We start from the raw sequence: 23,200 nt of genomic DNA on the forward strand, positions 1-23,200 counted from the left end.
AAAATGCTTTTCAAAGGCAAAATTAAAGCCAGCAGATGATTAAAACAAATGGAAAATATTTTCTCATTCCTGCGTTAAAAAAAGCAAGATATTAAGATATTAAAAGACTGCTTAAAGACCAGGATTATTCTTGCATTCTTTAGAAAGAAGACAAACAGCTCTATTGTGTTTGCCAGGTTTTTCCATTGCCTTTCAACTGTCTTAATTTCACTTATCCTGCCATTTCTTTCTCTTATACCTTGAATACTCTGGTCTACTCTGACAGTTCTCAAGATGACACTGAGATATATAGATCACCAAGACAAAAACAAATACTGACAAAACTATAATCAAGCGAAGCACTTCACCATGTATTTAACTTTAGACAGATCACAGAATCATAGATTTGTTCCATTGGGGCTTGTCGCATGTTTAAAGCTAAATATATTGTTGACAGGTTGTGCTGGATGGAAAAATAAAGCATGTGGCTAAGTCCCACAGTGCTCTGCAAATTTGGCACCAAATTCTATTCTATACAATTGCACCCCTGGCTTGCAGGCACTCCCATAAGCCATATCAAAATCAGGTTCCCACCACTTCCTCACATGCCATTCAGAATCCCTTAAAGACATTTCATGTCATATTTTGTCTTCATATCTGTGAATGCTCTGGATGCACAGTAAATGCCACATGTCTATATCTGTATTTCACATTCATGCACACAAACTCATGTAAAGCAACTCAGTCTTGCAGGCAGTTCAGATAGATAGAACTCCAGATAGAGCAAAGCTTGTAAGGTCTGAACTATAAATAACATGCAGGAAAAAAGGAGCTCCATAAGATAATTTCCACCACAATCATAACTCAATGGATGTTTGGCCTCATATTCCCTAGGAACAGCTTTGTCTTCTTGCATGAAGGTTTTCAAAATAATTCCAAAGCTAGTTTCCCTTCATTTCTAAACTTTGCTTCCACTCTTCAAGATGTAGAGCCTGGGGAGTGATTTCCTTCATTGGTCTGTTTTTAGGCTGGCAGTTTGATACATAATAAGTACATTAAATACATGATGGAACTGAAGGGGAGGAGGAATTCAGGTAGGAGCAATGCAGAACAGACCAGGGATTACTTCAGGCTCACAATTGCATAGTCATTTCACATTCCAGTGCACCTATAAGGTTCAAGAAGCCACATAAAATATGAGAATCTGTAACCAAATAGGAAGGAAGCAAGTGCAACCCATCCACATGCTTAACAGAAAACATTTAAACCAACTTGTTTCTATCTTTGCAGCGTTTTCTGTTAAAACACACAAAGCTTGAAAGACAAAGAATAGGATGTCCCCAAATCCTGTATTCATATAAAATGAAACAGTTCTAGGATCTATTTCCAATTCACTGAGCAAACTGTAGTCCCAGTCTCAGAGAAACCTGGGCTGGTTTGTGGTTTCTGGTTGAAACAGAATTTTTTTAAAATGCACTTTTGTATCATTTTGAGAAACAAATCAAGAGAAATTACGCTGTTCTGTGTAGTTTTGAACCAAGTTGCTGGATTTACTTTTAAGAATGCAGAGCAAAGCTCGGATGAGGAAAAGGAAGGAAAACCCTTCTAGGTCCACTGTAAAATAGGTGTAATGTGCATTGTTAAACCTTCCTCTATAAGCTGGACCACAGAAGGTAGGAGTCCTTCAAAGAAAATCAAGATGTTATTTTAATCATATGGCCCAGGCAGGTTGTTTGGGGATAAAAACTCTCGACTTTGAGCTCTGCCAGCACTAGAGTCTGTAGCTATCTCAATGTAAGTGCCTCAGGCTACCTGTTCAGCATTCCTTTCCTGTCCCACTTAGCCACGAGCCATCTGACTGCCATAAAGAGGAGCAATATAGACACAGCAAACTCCCTCCATTAGGAATGCCTCTGAGTTGTCCTCAAGCTATCTCATAAACTGCCACATGCCAAATAGTCTGAAACAGAAGCAGTATTGGTTGCTAATAAAATGAAGCCGATGTGAGAATGGAAATATTCTCTTTCCCTTTATCAACTGGCATCATAGCTTTAAGTCACTTCTGACTTTCTAACCAGTAGCAAGTACATCAATCTTTCTTTCAAGCACCTCTGTCTAAGATGAAGACTCCAAAAATAGTTTGGAGTTTTTGGCACTGCCCTGAAGCACAGACTTGTAGCATCATCTGATGTGGTCACAGCTCAGGGCTGCAGAGGCCCAGCTTTACTGTGTAAAATAGCAGTAATTTCAATACCAAATCCCATGAATGCAATGGATAAAGGCTGGGATTTCCAAGGGGGCATAGAAGAGCTAAATACCTCTTTGAATTCTCAGCAAAATTCTATCCCATTGAATTTTAGTGTTAGCATCTATTTCTCTAGACTCTTAAAAATCCCACACACTGTGAATTATGCTTCCATTAACTACTGAAGATCCAATCCAAATATGAAAAACTGATGATTTTTTCCAGATACTACATGCTGCTGCATAATGAACTCCAAATACCAGTATAAGAGATTAGGCAATAACCTTCTAATGCCTTTGAAACAGTAGTCCTGTTTTCAATGCACAGCAAGTTCATTTAATGGTGTGACTGCAAGGTGGAAAAGGGAGGGTCAGATACTGGCATAGAGAGACACTCAAGGTTCATGAGGGGTTAAACAGAGTAGATTTAATAAAGGACTTACTTACACTCCAAACTGCACGGGGAGCCCCGGGAACCGCACAGAGGGGTCACTGATGGGAGGCTGCTGGATGCACTATTTGGACCCCCAGGCAGGACTCACTTTGTTGTATCCTAAGGGCCCCTTAAATCTATTAGAACTATTTCCTTATCTCAGCTGTGCTAACCTTGGGTAGCTACTGGCTGGGAAACAGCTAGACATTGTTGTCAAAACAGAATATTCATGCCTGGCCTTGATGGGTTTCAGTCAGTGTGCAGAGAGCACACTCTGGGGCTGCTGTCACGTACTGTGCCAGTCACTGGCTCCTTGCCAGATCTTCCGCACGTGTTCTTACTACAAATGACATTTGCATAAAAGAATGTATTTGACTGTATTACCCACTAAAATTAACCCGTTCAATGAGAAAACAGACAAGAAAGCTCTAGAGACCGTCTTTAAAACCATCAGTTTACATAACAAGCAAATTGTGTGCCAAACTGATTTTTTTTTCCCATCAGCATACAAGTTAAAGCTTTAGACCTCACTGAACATTTTCCAGTGAATGGCTATTGTCAAGCTTTTCTACAAGTTCACCAATGTTGCTAAGCTGTTGGGATTTTTAATTTTCCGATATTGTACTACCATAAATGCAGACCTGTTGGTTTCAGGTAAAGTGGAGGTGCTGGAGCAGGACTTCACTACAACTTTGCAGGACCCTGCTCCCCTCAGTTATAGAGAACATGGTGATTAAACAGACTGACAGCTGATTTGCATGAGTGGAGGTAGTAGCAATGCAACACTTCTTGGTGGACTCCAACACACACGACTGTTCTGCTTTTCCTCAGAAGGGTAACTCCATCACTTGCTACAGTTACGCTGCTCTAAAAGAGGTGGAACAGCCTGGGGAATCAGTTCCCAATGTCCATGGTGACCTGTACCTTTGTAAAACCCTATAATGCAGATTTGTCTGTCTGTCATACATTGTCCATCAACCACCATGGTGGAAGTACTGTCATTTAATTGTGCTTAGGGCCTTCTCTGCTCATGCTCTGATGAACTGGATGAAATGCGTCCGTACGTTGCGAATTAAAGGGATCTCCTATATGAAATATATTGATAAATATCACTCTAAATCAATGAGCTACAAATGGTAGGGATTGAGCATTACTGAAGAGAAGTAGTCATGTTCCACACATCTATCAATCTAACTTTGCCTTTCCCTTCTTCACTCACCCTTCTACACCTTAGGATGCCCCCCTGCCCTCCCCCATCTCCTTGGTCACACTGGAACTGCTACCACCAAGAGTAGACTAATTCATGTAGGTGCCCCTGCCCAGCTTTAAAAGGAACTTGCTTTAAAAAGTGTTGATCCATTTTCAGACATATTTAATGGGGTACAATTGAGTCCCTGTCCATATGAACATGTTCAGACTTTTACTACTAGTGTCACAGTAGAAGCTCTTCTTGTTGCCCTTGATGTCCCTTGCACATGAAGGAGAAGGTGGTGATTGGAAACAGTCAGTATGGATTTACCAAGGGTAAATCATGTCTGACCAACCTGATTGCCTTCTATGATAAAATGATTAGGTTTGTGGATAAGGGGAGAGCAGTGCATGTCATTTACCTCAACTTTAGCAAGGCTTTTGACAGTCACACAGAATCACACACAGAATCATTTAGGTTGGATGGGACCTCTGGAGATCATCTAGTCCAACCTCCCTGTTCAAGCAGGGTCACCTAGAGCATATTGCCCAGGATCACATCCAGACGGCTTTTGAATATCTCCAGCGAAGGAGACTCCACCACCTCTCTGGGCAACCTGTTCCAATGCTCTGTCACCCTCACAGTGAAGAAGTTTTTTCTCAGGTTCAGATGGAACTTCCTGTGTTTCAGTTTCTGCCCATTGCCTCTTGTCCTATTGCTGGGCACCACGGAGAAGAGGCTGGCCTCATCCTTTCTCCTCAATCTTGCCTGTGAGGGGAAAGGACAGGAGGAGGAGTAGACGAATTTTCCAAGTTAACAGCTGGCTGCGCCGCTGGTGTTGGCAACAGGGCTTTGGTTTCTATGACCATGGGACCCTGTTTGAAGATCAACAGCTCATAGGGAGTGATGGGATCCACCTTACCAAGCGGGGCACGCGTGTCTTTGCCAACAGATTGGCCAGCCTGGTACGGAGGGCTTTAAACTAGGCAAGATGGGGGAAGGGGAGTGGTATAGTGGCAGGGGAGTCAGTAAAACACCGCTCAAGTCAGGATGCCTCCAGCGGGTGCATACAACCAGGGGAGACAGCATGCAACGTGGCTATGGAGGATCCTCTTGCACCTCTTCTGGGAAGCCTGCGTGCTTGACTGGCTCTCTGAAATGCCTGTATACCAATGCATGCAGCATGGGGAATAAGCAGGAAGAGTTAGAGATCTGTGTGCGGTCACAGGGCCATGATCTCATTGCGGTTGCAGAGACATGGTGGGATAGTTCACATGACTGGGATGCGGTCATGGATGGCTATGTGCTTTTTAGGAAAGACAGGCCAGGAAGGCGAGGTGGTGGAGTTGCTCTTTATGTGAGGGAGCAACTAGAATGTATGGAGCTCTGCCTCGGGGTGGATGAAGAGCAAGTTGAGAGCCTATGGGTAAGGATTAAAGGGCAGGGTAACATGGGTGACACTGTGGTGGGGGTCTGCTACAGGTCACCTGATCAGGAGGAAGCCATAGATGAGGCCTTCTACAGAAAGCTGGAAGAAGCCTCACGATCACAGGCCCTGGTTCTCATGGGAGACTTCAACCACCCTGATATCTGTTGGGAAGACAGCACAGCTAGGCACAAACAGTCAAAGAGGTTCCTGCAAAGCATTGATGATAATTTCTTGACTCAGGTGGTGGAGACGCCAATGAGGAGAGGTGCAATGCTAGACCTTGTACTAACGAACAAAGAAGGTCTAGTTGGAGATGTGAAGGTTGGGGGCAGCCTTGGCTGCAGTGACCATGAGATGGTGGAGTTCAGGATCCTACGAGGAGGGAGCAGGGCAATGAGTAGGATTGCAACGCTGGACTTCAGGAGAGCTGACTTGGGCCTCTTCAGGGACCTACTTAGGGGAATCTCCTGGGATAGGGCCCTGGAGGGAAGAGGGGTCCAAGAAAGCTGGTTAATATTCAAGCGTCACTTCCTCCAGGCTCAGGATCAGTGCATCCCTCTGAGGAAGAAGTCCAGCAAAGCGGGCAGGAGACCTGCATGGATGAGCAAGGAACTCCTGGCAGAACTCCAACAGAAGAAGGAAGTGTACAGAATGTGGAAAAGGGGACAGGCCACTTGGGAGGAATACAGGGACATTGTCAGAGCGTGCAGGGATGCGACAAGAAAGGCTAAGGCCCAGTTGGAATTAAATCTGGCAAGGGATGTCAAGGACAACAAGAAGGCCTTCTTCAAATACATCAATAGCAAAAGGAAGACTAGGGGAAATGTGGGCCCGCTGCTGAATGGGGCGGGTGCCCTGGTGACAAAAGATACAGAGAAGGCAGAGTTATTGAATGCTGCCTTTGTTTCAGTCTTCACTGCTAAGGCCAGTCCTGAGGAATTCCAGACCTTGGAGACAAGAGAGGAAGGCTGGAGAAAGGAAGACTCTCCCTTGGTTGAGGAGGATCAGGTTAGAGATCTTTTGTCTAAACTTGACATCCATAAATCCATGGGCCCCGATGGGATGCACCCACGAGTGCTGAGGGAGCTGGCGGATGTTATCGCTAGGCCACTCTCCATCATCTTTGAAAGGTCATGGCAATTAGGAGAGGTGCCTGAGGACTGGAAGAAAGCCAAGGTGATTCCAGTCTTCAGAAAGGGCAAGAAGGAGGAGCCAGGAAACTACAGGCCTGTCAGCCTCACCTCCATCCCTGGAAAGGTGATGGAACAGCTCCTCCTGAAGGTCATCACTAAGCATCTGGAGGACAAGAAGGTGATCAGGAGTAGTCAGCATGGATTCACCAAAGGGAAATCATGCTTGACCAATCTGATAGCCTTCTATGACGGAATGACTGGCTGGGTAGATGAGGGCAGAGCAGTGGATGTTGTCTCCCTGGACTTCAGCAAGGCTTTTGACACTGTCTCCCATCACATCCTCCTAGGTAAGCTCAGGAAGTGTGGGTTGGATGAGTGGACAGTGAGGTGGATTGAGAACTGGCTGGATGGCCGAGCTCAGAGGGTTGTGGTGAATGGCGCAGAGTCAAGTTGGAGGCCTGTGGCTAGTGGTGTCCCCCAGGGGTCAGTCCTGGGTCCAGTCTTGTTCAATATATTCATCAATGACCTGGAGGAAGGGACAGAGTGCACCCTCAGCAAGTTTGCTGATGATACTAAACTGGGGGGAGAGGCTAACACACCAGAAGACTGTGCTGCCATTCAGAGGGACCTGGACAGGCTGGAGAGGTGGGCGGAGAGGAACCTCCTGAAGTTCCACAAAGGCAAGTGCAAGGTCCTGCACCTAGGCAGGAATAATCCCATGCACCAGTACAGGCTGGGGGTTGACCTGTTGGAAAGTAGCTCTGCCGAGAAGGACCTGGGTGTCCTGGTGGACAACAAGTTAAACATGAGCCAGCAGTGTGCCCTTGTGGCCAAGAAGGCCAATGGTCTCCTGGGGTGCATTAGGCAGAGTGTTGCCAGCAGGACGAGGGAGGTGATCCTGCCCCTCTACTCAGCCCTGGTGAGGCCTCACCTGGAGTACTGTGTCCAGTGCTGGGCTCCCCAGTACAAGAGAGACATGGCACTACTGGAGAGAGTCCAGCGGAGGGCTACCAAGATGATTAGAGGGCTGGAGCATCTCTCCTATGAAGAAAGATTGCAAGAGCTGGGCCTGTTCAGCCTGGAGAAGAGAAGATTGAGAGGCGATCTCATCAATGTGTACAAGTATCTGAAGGGAAGGTGTCAAGAGGATGGGGCCAGTCTCTTCTCCGTGGTGCCCAGCAACAGGACAAGAGGCAATGGGCAGAAACTGAACCACAGGAAGTTCCATCTGAACCTGAGAAAAAACTTCTTCACTGTGAGGGTGACAGAGCATTGGAACAGGTTGCCCAGCGAGGTGGTGGAGTCTCCTTCCCTGGAGATATTCAAAAGCCGTCTGGATGTGATCCTGGGCAATATGCTCTAGGTGACCCTGCTTGAACAGGGAGGTTGGACTAGATGATCTCCAGAGGTCCCTTCCAACCTAAACGATTCTGTGATTCTGTGATCCTCTTGACACTCCCCCTTCAGATACTTGTACACGTTGATGAGATCCCCTCTCAATCTTCTCTTCTCCAGGCTGAACAGGCCCAGCTCTTGCAGTCTTTCTTCATAGGAGAGATGCTCCAGCCCTCTAATCATCTTGGTAGCCCTCCGCTGGACTCTCTCCAGGAGTGCCATGTCTCTCTTGTACTGGGGAGCCCAGCACTGGACACAGTACTCCAGGTGAGGCCTCACCAGGGCTGAGTAGAGGGGCAGGATCACCTCCCTCCACCTGCTGGCAACACTCTGCCTAATGCACCCCAGGATACCCTTGGCCTTCTTGGCCACAAGGGCACACTGCTGGCTCATGCTTAACTTGTCCACCAGGACACCCAGGTCCTTCTCTGCAGAACTACTTTCCAACAGGTCAACCCCCAGCCTGTACTGGTGCATGGGATTATTCCTGCCTAGGTGCAGGACCTTGCACTTGCCTTTGTGGAACTTCAGGAGGTTCCTCTCCGCCCACCTCTCCAGCCTGTCCAGGTCCCTCTGAATGGCAGCACAGTCTTCTGGTGTGTTAGCCTCTCCTCCCAGTTTTCTATCATCAGCAAACTTGCTGAGGGTGCACTCTGTCCCTTCCTCCAGGTCATTGATGAATATATTGAACAAGACTGGACCCAGGACTGACCCCTGGGGGACACCACTAGCCACAGGCCTCCAACTTGACTCTGCGCCATTCACCACAACCCTCTGAGCTCGGCCATCCAGCCAGTTCTCAAGCCACCTCACCGTCCACTCATCTAGCCCACACTTCCTGAGCTTACCTAGGAGGATGTGATGGGAGACAGTGTCAAAAGCCTTCCTGAAGTCCAGGGAGACAACATCCACTGCTCTGCCCTCATCTACCCAGCCAGTCATTCCGTCATAGAAGGCTATCAGATTGGTCAAGCATGAATTCCCTTTGGTGAATCCATGCTGACTACTCCTGATCACCTTCTTGTCCTCCAGATGCTTAGTGATGACCTTCAGGAGGAGCTGTTCCATCACCTTCCCAGGGATGGAGGTGAGGCTGACAGGCCTGCAGTTCCCTGGGTCCTCCTTCTTGCCCTTTCTGAAGACTGGAATCACCTTGGCTTTCTTCCAGTCCTCAGGCACCTCTCCTGATCTCTAGGACCTTTCAAAGATGATGGAGAGTGGCCTAGCGATAACATCCGCCAGCTCCCTCAGCACTCGTGGGTGCATCCCATCAGGGCCCAGTCTCCCACAATATTCTTGTATCCAAGTTAGGGCATTACAGTCTGGATAAATGGACAACTAGATGGGTAAAAAAATTGGTTGGATGATTGGGCTCAGAGGGTAGTGTTTAATGGGTCATACTCTACCTGGAGGTTGGTAACAAGTGGAGTACCACAGGGATCTATCCTGAGACCTGTGCCATTCAACAGCTTTATCAACGACCTGGAGGAGGCAATGGAGCGCACTCTTGTCAAGTTTGCAGATAACACCAAATTGGAGGAACAGTCAATACACTGGAAGGCAGGGCTGCCATTCAGAGAGACCTGGACAAGTTGGAGGAACAGGGCAACAGGAACCTCATGAAATTCAACAGGGACCAATGCCAAGTTCTGTACCTGGGAGGGAATAATCCCTTGCACCAATACAGTCTGCGGACTGACTGGCTAGGGAGCAGCTCTGCTGATAAGGACCTGGGGGTCTTGGTGGACAGCAAGCTGAACATGAACCAGCAATGTGCCCTGGCAGCAAAGAAAACCAACAGTATCCTCGGCTGTATTGACAGGAGCATAGCCAGCAGATCAAGGGAAGTGTTTATCCCCCTTGGCACTTGTTAGACTACATCTAGAATACTGCATCCAGTGTTGGGCTCCCCAATACAGGAAAGACGTTGATAAACTGCAGTGAGTCCAGTAGAGGGCCACCAAGATGGTCAGAGGGCTGGAGCACATAGTCCATGAGGAGAGGCTGAGGGAACTGGGCTTGTTCAGCCTGGAGAAGAGAAGGCTTCGAGAAGACCTAAAAGCAGCCTTCCAGTACCCACGTGGAGGTTACCAAGAAGATGGAGCCAGGCTCTTCACAGTGGTGCATGGTGGGAGGGCAAGAGATGCCAGACATGAACTGATACAAGAGAGGTTCAGACTGGCTCTAAGGGAAAATTTCACCATGAGGACAGGCAAGTAGTCGAACAGGGGCCCAGAGAGGTTGTGCAGTCTCCATCCTTGGAGATTTTCAAGCCCTGACTGGACAAAGGCCTGAGTGACCTGGTCTGACCTCATAGTTGACCCTGCTTTGAGCAGGATGTTGGACTAGAGACCTCCTGAGGTCCCTTCCAGCTTGAATTCTCTTATGATCCTATGAAAGGAGAGGAAGAGTTAGGGATGGGAGAGAACATGCCATCAATCACAGTCCTTTCCAATTTATTCTCAGGGAGAGGAAAGAATGACTAACCTCATTCACATAGAATACAGGCTGGTGCACCTGGAGTCTGCCTGGAGTCTGGCTCTTTTTCTTAAGGGAACATGAATGGCCTTAAAATTTATAGGGCTAAATTTTGTTCTTAGTTACACTCAGAGAATCTCACTGAAGTCATCAGATGGAAATGAAGGCAACCAACATGACTGAAGACTACACAGAAGACTTTCAATTTGTGTTATTTTTCTTCATCTGTTTCCAAGGCTGCAGTTTCACATACAGTTGAGCTAGTCTAATAGCTTTCTGCTATTTTAAGGGGAGGTCTTACAATCCTTCTTCAGTCCTTCATCTCCACCACTGGCTCTTGGTTCTCATTTTGGACTCTTCTTTGAGCAGATTCAACAGAGTAACCTGGCAGAAAATGATTTTCCCTCTTTTTTTTCTTTTTTTTTCCGCAATATTTTTCTGGTGGGCTAGTGAGTTGAACTCACTCACTGAGGGGATCTGATGAGCACCAGATCAGAGCAGGGAAAAATAGCATAGAAAAGGTAAGGGAAAGTGGCAGGGAAAAGTCAGGGGAAAGGTAGGGGAAAGAAGGGGATGGAGCAGGACTTCCTCTCTTTTGAGAACAGCTACCCCCATCTTATGAAAATCACAATCTGTGTTGTAGGGCAAAAGCCTAGGTTTTACATCAGAGCAGAATTAGTCAGGAGCACGGACAACCACCCTCAGTGTACCTCTAGAAGCGAACTCAGACAGCACCACCTTTTATGCTCTGTCTGTTGGACAGGAGTATGTTGTTTTGCAAGTTGCCCTTTTGATTCCATGTGAAAAGGTAATGATCATCTAGTGTAAGGGTAGGAAAGCGCAGACCCTTGTTTAGACAGAGGAAGGATTAAAAGGCTTGTAAGAGTTTGCAGAACTACCTTGACCATGCTGTTGTGCTTTATCAACAGGAAAGCTTCACATCTCCATGGTGATAATGTTCACTTTTAACAATCAAATTATCTACTGAAAAACTTGCAACTCTACTTGTGGAGCAGGTTCTGATACCTTCAGTCAGGGCATAGAGAGACAGTTACAATCAACTGCATTACTGTCTGTCAACTGAACCACAGTAAATGAGACATCTACTCTTAGCCTCCTATCAACATGAAACAAAAATATGGAAATGGTTTAAACCAGTAGTCTCCCCTCCCAGTAGGCTAAGAGCACTCCCAGTGACTGAATACAAATGATAACTCATTAAGCTGTGGTCACTCAATTGCTTGCAATTGTCCACAAATGGAGATTCAATAATATGTTGTTCTAAATGCCCTTCAAAGCTAATGCCTTTATTTTTGGAGCATGATACTACTATCATATTCTGGACATATGTGTTTAATTACCTCAACAAGCAGTTAAGGCTACCCTGTCAGAACTTGCCAGGCAATCTGCTATCAGCACCAACTGGAAGTTGGAGTTACTAGAGCTGTCATAAAGCAAAACAGAAACATCTCTTTAGAAATAAAACTCTTGCAGGAAGCATGCGTATTACATAGCCTATACACTAAATAAACAAGCAAAAAACGCTGATATGCCTTGCTAAGTCAAGTTTACCAGAGACATTACCTTTCCCAGAGCATATAGGCTAGGCATTAACACAAACCATCTAAAGGCTATAGAAAATGGCTGGGGGGACAGTATGTGGGCTGAGAACCCAGAAGTAATGGAAATGCTTTTTACTCCCTCACAGATGAAAAGCACATCTTTTCTTCCTTATAAGTCACCCTGAGTATTTTTGGTTCCTGTTGGATGGAGTAAAGATATGTGGTGAGGCTGAATTACAGTCCTGATGTGAACCAGCATTTCCAAGTCCTGTTTGTGGCACTGTACATTTGCTGCCAGTGATCTGGGGCTGATCAAGGAGACAAAGACAAGAAGGACTTTTCAGCAGGAGTTAAGAGCAGAGCCCTATCAGGAAACTGTGGGAAGAGGAGGAATTGCCACATTAAATAGACCAATCTGAAGCAATACAATCTAGATCCTACCCACAGAGGTTCTGTACCACTGCCAAGTCCCAAGACTTGTAACTATGGGAGAAATGATTTGGTTAGAAGACCTGAATTTCTGCTCTGTGGGGCTTGAAGAAAGAAGCAAGGAGGCTACACCATGAGGCGGCTTCTTTCACCCTACAAGACAAGCTCAATGGCAATTCTCCCCACCAAAGTGGGGTGGGTGGGCAGAGAAAGGAGAGGGAGGGGCACCATCATAAAGGCAAGCATAGACCTAACTTAGTACCTAACTTAGTACTATAGCATAGGAAAAGTGAAGGTGGGGAATAGGCAGATCCTGCAATAGCTGCTGTGGAGAAGCTGTGGGATGTGTACAGACTGGGGAGGAACAGAGAGCACATCTTTTCTAGCAGCTGAAGTGAGGCTGAGCTCTCACCAAGCATCACTTGCAATCCGGACAAGAGAATCCCATGAAGCAACTACTAAATGTAGCTGAACGAATTCTCACCGACAGACAACAGGAATACAATTCCAGAGAGAGCAACACTAGCCCTGCAGAACTATTTTTAACTGCAGCATATGAGAGTTATTGCCATAAAAAGATGGGACTATGCTAAAAGCAGCCAATTGGCTGGCATCATTTGGAAGCTGGGCAGCAGCACTGCTGGTTGCATGCCAAAGTCCATGACTGTAGTTTTGTCTTTCCTCCTCCTTCACTGAAGAGTCAGATTTCCCATCCCACTGAAGCCAATGGTACAACTTGCATTGATTTAAAAGGCAGCATTATTTAGCTTCAAGCCCGATATCCAAGTCACAAGCTCTTGTGGAGCTTGGAAGAACTTGCAATATCAATGAGCAGTTATGTCTACCAAACCACTACCTATCCTAGAGCCCTGAGAGGTAAGTGTCAGCAATCCAGGGGCTGGAGAGAAGCAAAGGCTTTTGGCGATTTTACCCTGGTGCCATGCAAAACCTTGGGATAGCATGTACACAGGAGATCAAGCCTTTGCAATAGGTAATGGCACAAGGAGATCAGAGTCAGATGGTGTCACCTGCAAGCAACTGTAAAGAGGCGTTAGTTGTTCATTACAGTGGAAATCTCTGCACTGAGAACCGTCAGTGTCACATCTGCTATCAAACTCCCCAAAACAGATCTTAAATGAGGCTTAAATGAGGCACACACTTTCTGCTATCTCCTCCACACATAGGAACATTTAATCCTAACAACACACAAAGTATATTTTAAATGGCTCCAGATAGGCTTTTTTTCTTAAACGTCTTTTTGCTACCTTTATTTCACACTTTCTTTTCCATTAGTGATAAACTCCCTGCAGAACTACAGATCTAAAGAATGGAAAGGAATAGACACAAGTAAGCAAAAAGGAAAAATCAAACAATCAAAAATAAAAAAGATAAAATCCTCAATTCTAGTTTGATCCAACACCCATTGCAATTCATCTAAGGCTGACTCCCTCATTAACTTAGACAGACATCAGATCACCTCAGTGGGTCTGTCAAACTTCTCATCTTCACAGTCCTAGGATATCTTAGTGGGGCATTTTCATCTGTAATGTTGAATAAACTCAGTCCAATTACTTCACTGTAAAGGTCAAAAATTAAAATGGATCATTGAAATGTTAAATTTATCAGTGTCTTCACTGTACTTAGAGAATAGTTATGCTGCAAAGTTAAATGATTGGAAAGAAAACAGTCATTATTTCAAGTCTTTAAGGATCAAATTCTGCCCTCAGATTCACATGCACAATTTCTATCGTCTCCAGTGGAAATAGGTTGTGTGCAGCTGACTAGCTCAATGTATTTTCCAAAACTTTAAGAGTTCAGATTTTTCATTTCCAATAGTAAATAAAAAATTTATAATTATATTCTCTATTTTCTATGGCTGTCAGTTGATGAATTAGGAAATTTGATGGAGCTGGTTTTTTTGCTGTATGATTTGGGATAAGATTACAGATTTTTCTACACTGCTGCATTCCCTGGGGTATTGAAGGAATGGCTGTGATTCTATGCGAGTAGAATTTTACATTGCATATATCCACAATAACAAAATACTAATGACCAGTTGTAACGAGAACACCTGCAGAGGATCTGACAAGGAGTCAGGTGACTGGCAGAGTATGTGATAGCAGCCACAGAGTGTGTTCACTACACACTGACTGAAACCCATCAAGGCCAGACACGCATATTCTGTTTTGTCAGCAATGTCTAGCTGCTTCAAAGCCAGTAGTGACTCAAGCTTAGCACAACTGAGAAATAGTTTAAAGAGATAAAAGGAGCCCATAGGACACAATGAGTGGAGTCCCGTCTGGGTGTCCAACACGTGAGTCCAGCAGCCTCCCATCAGAGACCCCTCCAAGTGGTTCCTGGGGGCTCCCTGCACAGTTTGGAGTGTAAGTAAGTCCTTCATTAACTCTTCCCTGTTTAACCCCTAATGAAATGTCTCTCTATGCCGATATCCAATCCTCCTTTTTTTCCCTCTGTGCGGTCACATCAGTGCTTACTTTAAAACAGTTTAAATTCACAGAATCACAGAATCACAAAATGGTTGAGATTGGAAGGCATCTCCTGGAGATCACCTAGTCCAATGTCTTTGCTCAAGTAGAGTCACCTAGAGCACGTTGCACAGGATTGTGTCCAGACGGGTTTTGAATATCTCCAGGGAAGGAGACTCCACAACGTCTCTGGGCAACCTGTTCCAGAGCTCCATCACCCTCACAGTAAAGAAGTTCTTCCTTAGATTCAGATGGAACTTCCTGTGTTTCAGTTTGTGCTCGTTGCCTCTCGTCCTATTGCTGGGCACCACTGAGAAGAGTCTGGCCCCATCCGCCTTTCAGATACTTATGCACATTGATGAGATCCTCCTTGAGCATTCTCTTCTCCAGGCTGGACAGGCCCAGCTCCCTCAGCCTTTCTCATATGAGAGATGCTCCAGTCCCTTCATCATCTCAGTAATCCTTCACTGGACTCGCTCCAGGAGCTCCATCTCTCTCTTGTACTGGGGAGCCCAGCACTAGACACAGGACTCCAGCTGGGGCCTCACCAGGGCTGGGTAGAGGGGGAGGATCACCTCCCTCGACCTGCTGGCAACACTCTGCCTAATGCAGCCCAGGAGACCATTGGCCTTCTTGGCCACAAGGGCACATTGCTGGCCCATGGTTGTCCAGCAGGACCCCCCCAGGTCCTTCTCTGCAGAGCTGCTCTGCAGCAGGTCAACCCCCAACTGGTGCATGGGGGTTATTCCTCCCCAGGTGCAGGACCCTGCACTTGCCTTTGTGGAACTTCAGGAGGTTCTTCTCTGCCCATCTCTCCAGCCTGTCCAGGTCCCTCTGAATGGCAGCACAGTCTTCTGGTGTGTCAGCCACTCCTCCCAGTTTCCTATCATCAGCAAACTTGCTGAGGGTGCACTCTGTCCCTTCCTCCAGGTCATGGATGAATATGTTGAACAGGTTTGGACCCAGTCCTGACCCCTGCGGGACACCGCTAGCTACAGGCCTCCATCTTGACTCTGCGCCACTGACCACAACCCTCTGAGCTCGGCCATCCAGCCAGTTCTCAAGCCACCTCACCGTCCACTCATCTAGCCCACACTTCCTGAGCTTACCTAGGAGGATGTGATGGGAGACAGTGTCAAAAGCCTTCCTGAAGTCTAGGGAGACAACATCCACTGCTCTCCCCTCATCTACCCAGCCAGTCATTCCATCACAGAAGGCTATCAGAGTGGTCAAGCATGATTTCCCTTTGGTGAATCCATGCTGACTACTCCTGATCACCTTCTTGTCCTCCATATGCTTAGTGATGACCTTCAGGAGGAGCTGTTCCATCACCTTTCCAGGGATGGAGGTGAGGCTGACAGGCCTGCAGTTCCCTGGGTCCTCCTTCTTGCCCTTTCTGAAGACTGGAATCACCTTGGCTTTCTTCCAGTCCTCAGGCACCTCTCCTGTTCTCCAGGACCTTTCAAAGATGATGGAGAGTGGCCTAGCAATGATGTCTGTCAGCTCCCTCAGCACTCGTGGGTGCATCCCATCAGGGCCCATGGATTTGTGGATGTCGAGTTTGCCCAAATGATCTCTAACCCGATCCTCCTGGACCAAGGGAGAGTCTTCCTTTCTCCAGACTTTCCCTCTTGTCCCCAATTCCTGAGGGCTGGCCTTAGCAGTAAAGACTGAAGCAAAGGCAGCATTCAGCAACTCTGCCTTCTCTTTATCCTTCGTCACCAGGACACCCACCCTGTTCAGCAGTGGGTCCACGTTTCCCCTAGTCTTCCTTTTGCTATTGATGTATTTGATGAAGCCCTTCTTGTTGTCCTTGACATCCCTTGCCAGATTAAACTCCAAATGGGCCTTGGAAATTATTTGTATAAGTAAGTGCTTTTTGCCATTACATCTTTGCATATTGTTGAAAACAGTGCGTCATAATCTAAAGACTAGTGACATTTTGATCACAGAACAGCATCATCAATGCAAAAAATTGTTTAAACTAGTCTATAGTTGTCATTAGGATTTTTTTTTCCAGCTGGCATAAATGAGTCTCAGGAAACAAACTTAAAAAAACAGATTAAAAATTGTTGTAAATGATTACGCAAACTTGTATTGATGCATCTCCTATTTCCCGGTTTTGCTGAACAAGAACAAGCCAACAGGTAAGAAGCAGCAGCCAGTGATAAGCTTGTCTCCTTCAGTGTAGAAGGTCATGTTGTTAAAATAAGAAGTTAAAAAAAAAAACAAACAGTTTAAAATAGAACTAGTACGTAATCCCCTGGGGATTTACAGTCACAGATGTGTGTATGTTAAAATTGTATTTCCAGTCTATCTTGTGCCACCTGAGAACCATTTTTGCCCTTGTAAAAGCTGTAATTATATTTAACCCATAAGTAGCTTTCATTTTTGTATTAATACTATAAATACTATGTTAGCCAATGCTAAACTATTTCTAATGATTTATTTGTAAAAATAAAAATATATTATATATTTATATATATTTATAAAGTGAATTAACACCGAAGAGAGGATGTGGAGGAATAGTATACAATCACAGTTGATGTGCATTATTGGGCACAAATTCAGTGCTTGAAAGAAAAAGGAAAAGAAAACAGTGTTCAAGTTAAATCCCCCTTTCAAGCCATGTCAGAGGAAGAGTCATAGGAAGCTGACACTATGAAATTGCTAGTATTGGAGTGACTTGCCATGGACTGGGCAGCTTGCTGACTCAAGTTATTACAGATCAGCACCAGCTGATTGCTCTGTGCTTCTGACAGGGTACTACAGCTCTGGTAGACGCTGAAGTTGGTCTTCCTGCCAGGGATGTTGCCTTTCACGCACATTGTCTTTACCATCTTGGCAAGCTTGTTTTTCCCCAGGGCTTGACAATTGTACCAGTGAAGTGCAGCCAAGTTAACAACTGGTTTGATGGATAGATAAAAAGGAGCATCTTCGTATCGCATTGCTGGGGGCCGCCGCTGTGCATATTCCTTGTAGTCTTGCACTGGGCAGGTCTGTGGAGAGTGCTGGATGGCATACACCCTGGAATCAGTCCCTCCTTTCTTGCTTTTGGCGTTTGTGTCACTGTTGTCTGGCCCCATCCACTCCAAGTATTCCAACCCACTTTCTGTCACCCGGAGCCGGATGTCTCCCCATTTGAGGGTGGACCCATGAAAACCCGTGCAGTGTCCAAATGCCTTAGTGTTATTTAGCCAGACAAGGTTCAGCAGCCCCTCAGGATTGTATCTGCTCAACAAACCTCTTTTGCGTAGTATAAGCTCATCAGCAAAGGTAAGTTTCATGGATTTGTGTGGTTTGTTTCCTTTCCCTTTACACCTCAGCTCAATTTGCTTTTGCTTCAGAGCTTCTTGTGACCTCTTGAACTCTTTATCCCTGGTAATACTGTATCCATACCTGTGCTCTTTGAGATACCGCTCCAGCCCACACTGATAGTTGGCCAAGCTGTTTGGCTCATATTCTGAACCATCCTTCTGTCTAGCATCCACAAAGAAGGAAGCAAGGTAGGCATCAAGCTCTTTGCAGGGGATGACATAGATTTCTCGGGTCTCAGAGGGGTACTTGGAAATGAGGAACTCTCGGAAGTTCCGGAGAGCTGTCTGAGTGCTGCGAATGGTTTTCTCATTCTGCTCCCTGCTGAGCTCCGCTACTCTATCATCCTGGTCTGAAAGAAGGAGAAGGAAAAAAAACAAAGCAAAACAAAACAAAAGAAGCAGTGAGTTTGTGCAACATGTCTTCCCCCAAAATAAATTTTCTTTAAAAAATTAATTTCACAAAGAGCACAGGAAAACATTTTTTACATACCTGTCACGATTGAAAAGCCAACTTCAATTTCAAAAATTATGTTACTTGAGTATGGCAAAAACAATCAAAATGAGCTCCTCATGTCACTGGGGAGATTTGTGGAAAACTCTGGGATTAGAGGCAATCTGCTTTTTAGAACAAATACAAGATAGAAAACTTTTCTATGGATTCCACTGTTGTATGCAGGGCCCAATCCAAGTAATAAATCCATTCTGAATTGGTTCATTTGTGAAACCAGGGGTTGTACTGGTTCCAATTTTTTTTTCAAAAATAACTAAAGCATCATATTTATTATAGTAAAAAGTATCTTTAATTGGATGCATTGTTAAGATGTTAAATAAATACAGTCAGAAACATACAGTACAAAATAATGCAGCATATACCAACAGAGAAGGTTTGCAGGTAAATGTACTACAGTGCAATGTTTAATTTACACATGTACAAGAATAAAAACATAGAATATATTTTAATATTAGAAAATATGGGGAAAATAATCAGTATTTAACATGGTTACATAGTCTCACTACATAATCACATTGTTCCTTGACAGTGGAAGTGGCAGATTTGACCATCAGTTTTCATTTTGCAGAAAAATCAAAACCTGGAAACAACATTATATTGCTCTACAAGGCTATTTTCATAGGTCCTTATGATCAGTGACATATCAAACCACAGTTGTTAGTCAACGGTCAAATGTTATGACTAAGATGATTCTTGTTGACCACTAATTTTTTGGCTGATCATAACATGAGAAGCATAACAAGGAAAAAAATCTTTACATGTAAGTGATGTGTGATACTGAAAGACCCTTTTCTTGGTATGAACAAACTATCCATCTATATAAGGATGCAATTTACAAGCACAAAGGTGGAATTGTCATTACATGCATATGATAAACCTTAATGGTTTTAGAAAACAATGATCAGGAAATGCAAAGAAACAAAATTTCAATGAATTGACTATGTGCCATTCTGGTTAATGGGGCTTTCTTCTTCTTTATTCCACTTACTAAGCAGAAGAGGAAAAAAAAAGCCAGGTTCATTTTTGCTCTATATCATTACAAAAAATACATGTTATTGTCCTTTTTCAGCTTTAAATCCCCTCATTTATAGTCAGAGGGAACACCAGAATCTGTATTTCAATGGAGCCACGCTAACACTTGCCAGGCACTTGCCACCCAACATACATACTGCAAATGTTGTATGAGACAAGGTGCATTCCTCCTCTGTCACTCAGGCCAAGCTCATGTCAAGCCACTTAACTCACCTATGCTTTATGGGTGGTACTCACACATTCTTTCTCACCTGCTCACTCCCACTCTTCATATCCAAATTCTGAAGTGTTTTGGAAGACAAGAAAGATTTTTAAGATGATCAAAAGCTACAAGTCATCTGAAGTGTAACTCCTGGCAAGAGGAGAACTGGAACTGGCAACTTTCACATTTAGCAAGCCTAGAAGGTATGCATCCCTCATGACAAATGCTCCCAGTACCTCCTGCAGCCTCTATCCAGTTAGCCTCTGCAGAAGAGAAGAATGTGCCATATTGAATCTAAGTGCTTATTCTTCCTAGGAAAACACTGCTGCACCCCAGAGCATTTTATTGCCCACAGTTTTTTTTCCATCTTAATACAGCAAATGGAGACCCATGAATTTTAAAAGAATCAGGACCAGAGAATTGATCATATTTCCTTCCTCATTCCCCACCTCTGATTGCTATCCATCATTTTCCTTTTCGCCCTGAAATGTTGACAAGTATGTAACCAAAGTGTGAGGTGTATAAATTTGACAAGGGGGGTCATATTTACATGCTTCCTATGATCACTTTGGCATGGGTAAAATACATATACATTTAACAAAGATGGAATATAACTCAAGCCAGTTAGTCTTCAGTGATTCAACATGGTTTTTTGAGATTTCAATGAGAAATCCCAAATTCAGCATTTCACCTATTCTTTTTTAAATATAAACAGAGCCATTTTAACCTGTATTCAAACATCAGTTAAAAAAAAAAAAACAAGAAAGACATAATGTAGTTACCATACAGTGTACAGTATCATGCCAAGACTGGGATTAGGGTTGGCCTAAACATGCTTCCACATTTATTCGCCTTTAACTGTTTCCATATTGAATTTGCTCTAGTATATAAGGAAAAAAAAAAAACCTTATTTTCCCAACAGACTGCCAAAGAAGATCCCTGTACAGTTTGCATCTCATCCTCCTCACAGCAAAAGACTTGGAAACAGAACTCAGTGGGAAGTTTTGCTGACTGAGAATGTTTAACACTTAGTGTGCAGCTTGTTTTACAGTCACTGGATTGGCTATTGGATGTTAGCATTGGTAAAACAGTATCATTTTTTTGTTGGACTGCAAGATGAACGGTTCTAAGCCCTGTTGTGTTTGTCATAGTAAGGTAAGAAAATGTGTTACCCTTTTCTTCCATGTCTGTGTTTATGAGGTGTAGCCATGCTGAGGGGATGAAAGCCTTAATTCAACTGACTTTAACTACAAGTAAATCCCTTGCCTTAAAGTTTCTCCTATGTTTCAGCACTTTGCCTAAATAGAGTCTGAGCACAACACTGGCCTCTCTGCCTGTTTCTCTGAAGTGTAGAGTTTCTACAGCAGAGCTTATGCATGAAGATGAATGCAATCCACAGTACTTCACTCTATGGCAAGGCCAACTATGCCTCCATCCAAAGATCTGCTCCTTTGGTTTCACCTCCTATTCTGTATTCAGTACAACCTGCATGGAAAAGAGGGGAGAGATTCCCCCAGGGCCACATGTGAGAGGTGCTTAGCCTTTAGGAGATACAGCCCTTCAGTCACCTGCATGCTGCTCCCTGTCTCTATATAATCCTCATATAGGTTCTTCACACTAGATAAAAGTCCAAGGCCATGCAGTTTGAAGACATTGATAAACTGGAATGAGTCCAGTGGAGGGCCACCAAGATGGTCAGGGGGCTGGAGCACTTGACCTATAAGGAGGCTGAGGGAATTGGGCTTGTTCAGTCTGGAGAAGAGAAGGCTTTGGGGGACCTAATAGCAGCTCCCCCAATACCTACCAGGAGGTTAGCAAGAAGATGGAGCCAGGCTCTTCACAGCAGTGCATGGCAGGAGGATGAGAGACAATGAGCATAAGTTGAAACAAGAGAGGTTCAGCCGCCTGGATATAAGAAAAAACTTTTTCACCATGAGGACAGTTAAGCAGTGGAACAGGTTGTGCAGTCTCCATCCTTGGAGGTTTTCAGAACCTGACTGGACAAAGCCCTGAGCAACGTGGGCTGATCTCATATCTGTCTTTGCTTTGAGCAGGAGATTGGACCTCCCAAGGTCATTTCCGATCTGAATGGTTCTATGAGTCTAAGGCCCCCCAAAACAACATTTACAAATAGGGGAAGATTCCTCTAACAACAAATGCTAAAACTACCATCTGTCATTCCCCTTTTCAGAGTACTGGAGTAGGACCTTGCCAGAGCCAGGGATGGAAGCAAAAGAGAGTGTGACAGTGGGGGTGCAGGACACTGCTTCCCAGAAGCCACCTAGCTTCTCAGTCCATCTCCATTGGGATGTGAGTTCATATGGTGCAGAACCTCACTCCAGAGCCTTTGTGTGTTTCTCCTGTTCTGCAGGAAGGAGGTGTGTTCACTCTCCCTCCCCAGTAAAGGAGCTCAGAATTACTCAATTTACTATGGGCATACATATCATATCAATGTATCATCAGAACATTTCACCGACAGAAAAGAATTCAGCCTTGTAACTTCACTTAACATAAAGCACAAGCAGATCTGCTGGTAGGGAAGAAAGCAGGGAAGGGAAAATGGCTCTATCTCCTCCCCTAACCCCTTTGCACTGTCTCATGTGGTGCACACACTTCAGGTGATATTAGAGGGGAATAACCACACACCTGGGCAACTTCCTCTCCCACCCATCTACATACTGGCTGCATCCAGGCCTGAAGAGAGTTCATCCCATCATCCCCATCTTATAGCTGAAGAAATGCAGGCAGACCAGAAACAGAGTTGAGCTCAGATCCCCTGGGACCAGTTGCCGCATGTTCAGCACAGAGCTGTCCACTCCATGAACACTCAGTGGAACCCACTGGGGAGGGTCTCATCCCCCTTGCAAAGTGAAAAGAACTGGAGGTCTGCAGCCCAGCCCTGTAGAGGCTTCTGCAGACATGAAAAATGCTGCTAGAGCAACACTTAGGTTTGCACCAACTGTACACAAGCGGGGAAAAAAGTTAACCAGTCTATTTCAAAAGCTAACCTTAATATTGAGGTCAATATCAAAGAACCCCAGCAGTCTTCAATGTAGTCTTAGGCTTTGGTCAATGAATAAGATAAATACTATTATTATGGCTAAATACATGCTGTAAATAAAGAGCCAATGATGTTTGAAGCTCAGAAACAAACATTTACTTCAGTATGTTGTTCAGTGCACCCACCACCATTTATTATAGCACTGTGCAAGTAATCAGCACTTTGACTGACAACCCACATTTTAAATACTGCTTCTGTATAAACAGCACATATAATGGCTTGATTTTAAACATGTCAATCACAACTTCTTAGAGGATGGCCTGTCACTACACAAAAGTGACACTCAGTCATTTGTGTTATGGCATCTCTTTTTAATTTCC

At 44.8% G+C, this 23,200-nt stretch overlaps 1 protein-coding gene across 1 annotated transcript in view; it reads right to left on the reverse strand.

Annotated features, from left to right (window-relative positions):
- Window positions 1-17,284: 17,284 nt before the first annotated feature.
- LOC104147875 (uncharacterized protein KIAA1958) overlaps window positions 17,285-23,200 on the reverse strand; it is a 59,274-nt gene continuing 53,358 nt past the window's right edge. Inside the window, exon 3 of the mRNA XM_068925996.1 lies at window positions 17,285-18,424. Coding sequence (XP_068782097.1) covers window positions 17,379-18,424 — 1,046 coding nt within the window. The 3' untranslated portion in view covers window positions 17,285-17,378. The remainder of the gene's footprint in view (window positions 18,425-23,200) is intronic.

The sequence above is a fragment of the Struthio camelus genome, chromosome W (genome assembly GCF_040807025.1).
Source record: "Struthio camelus isolate bStrCam1 chromosome W, bStrCam1.hap1, whole genome shotgun sequence".
NCBI lineage: Eukaryota > Metazoa > Chordata > Aves > Struthioniformes > Struthionidae > Struthio > Struthio camelus.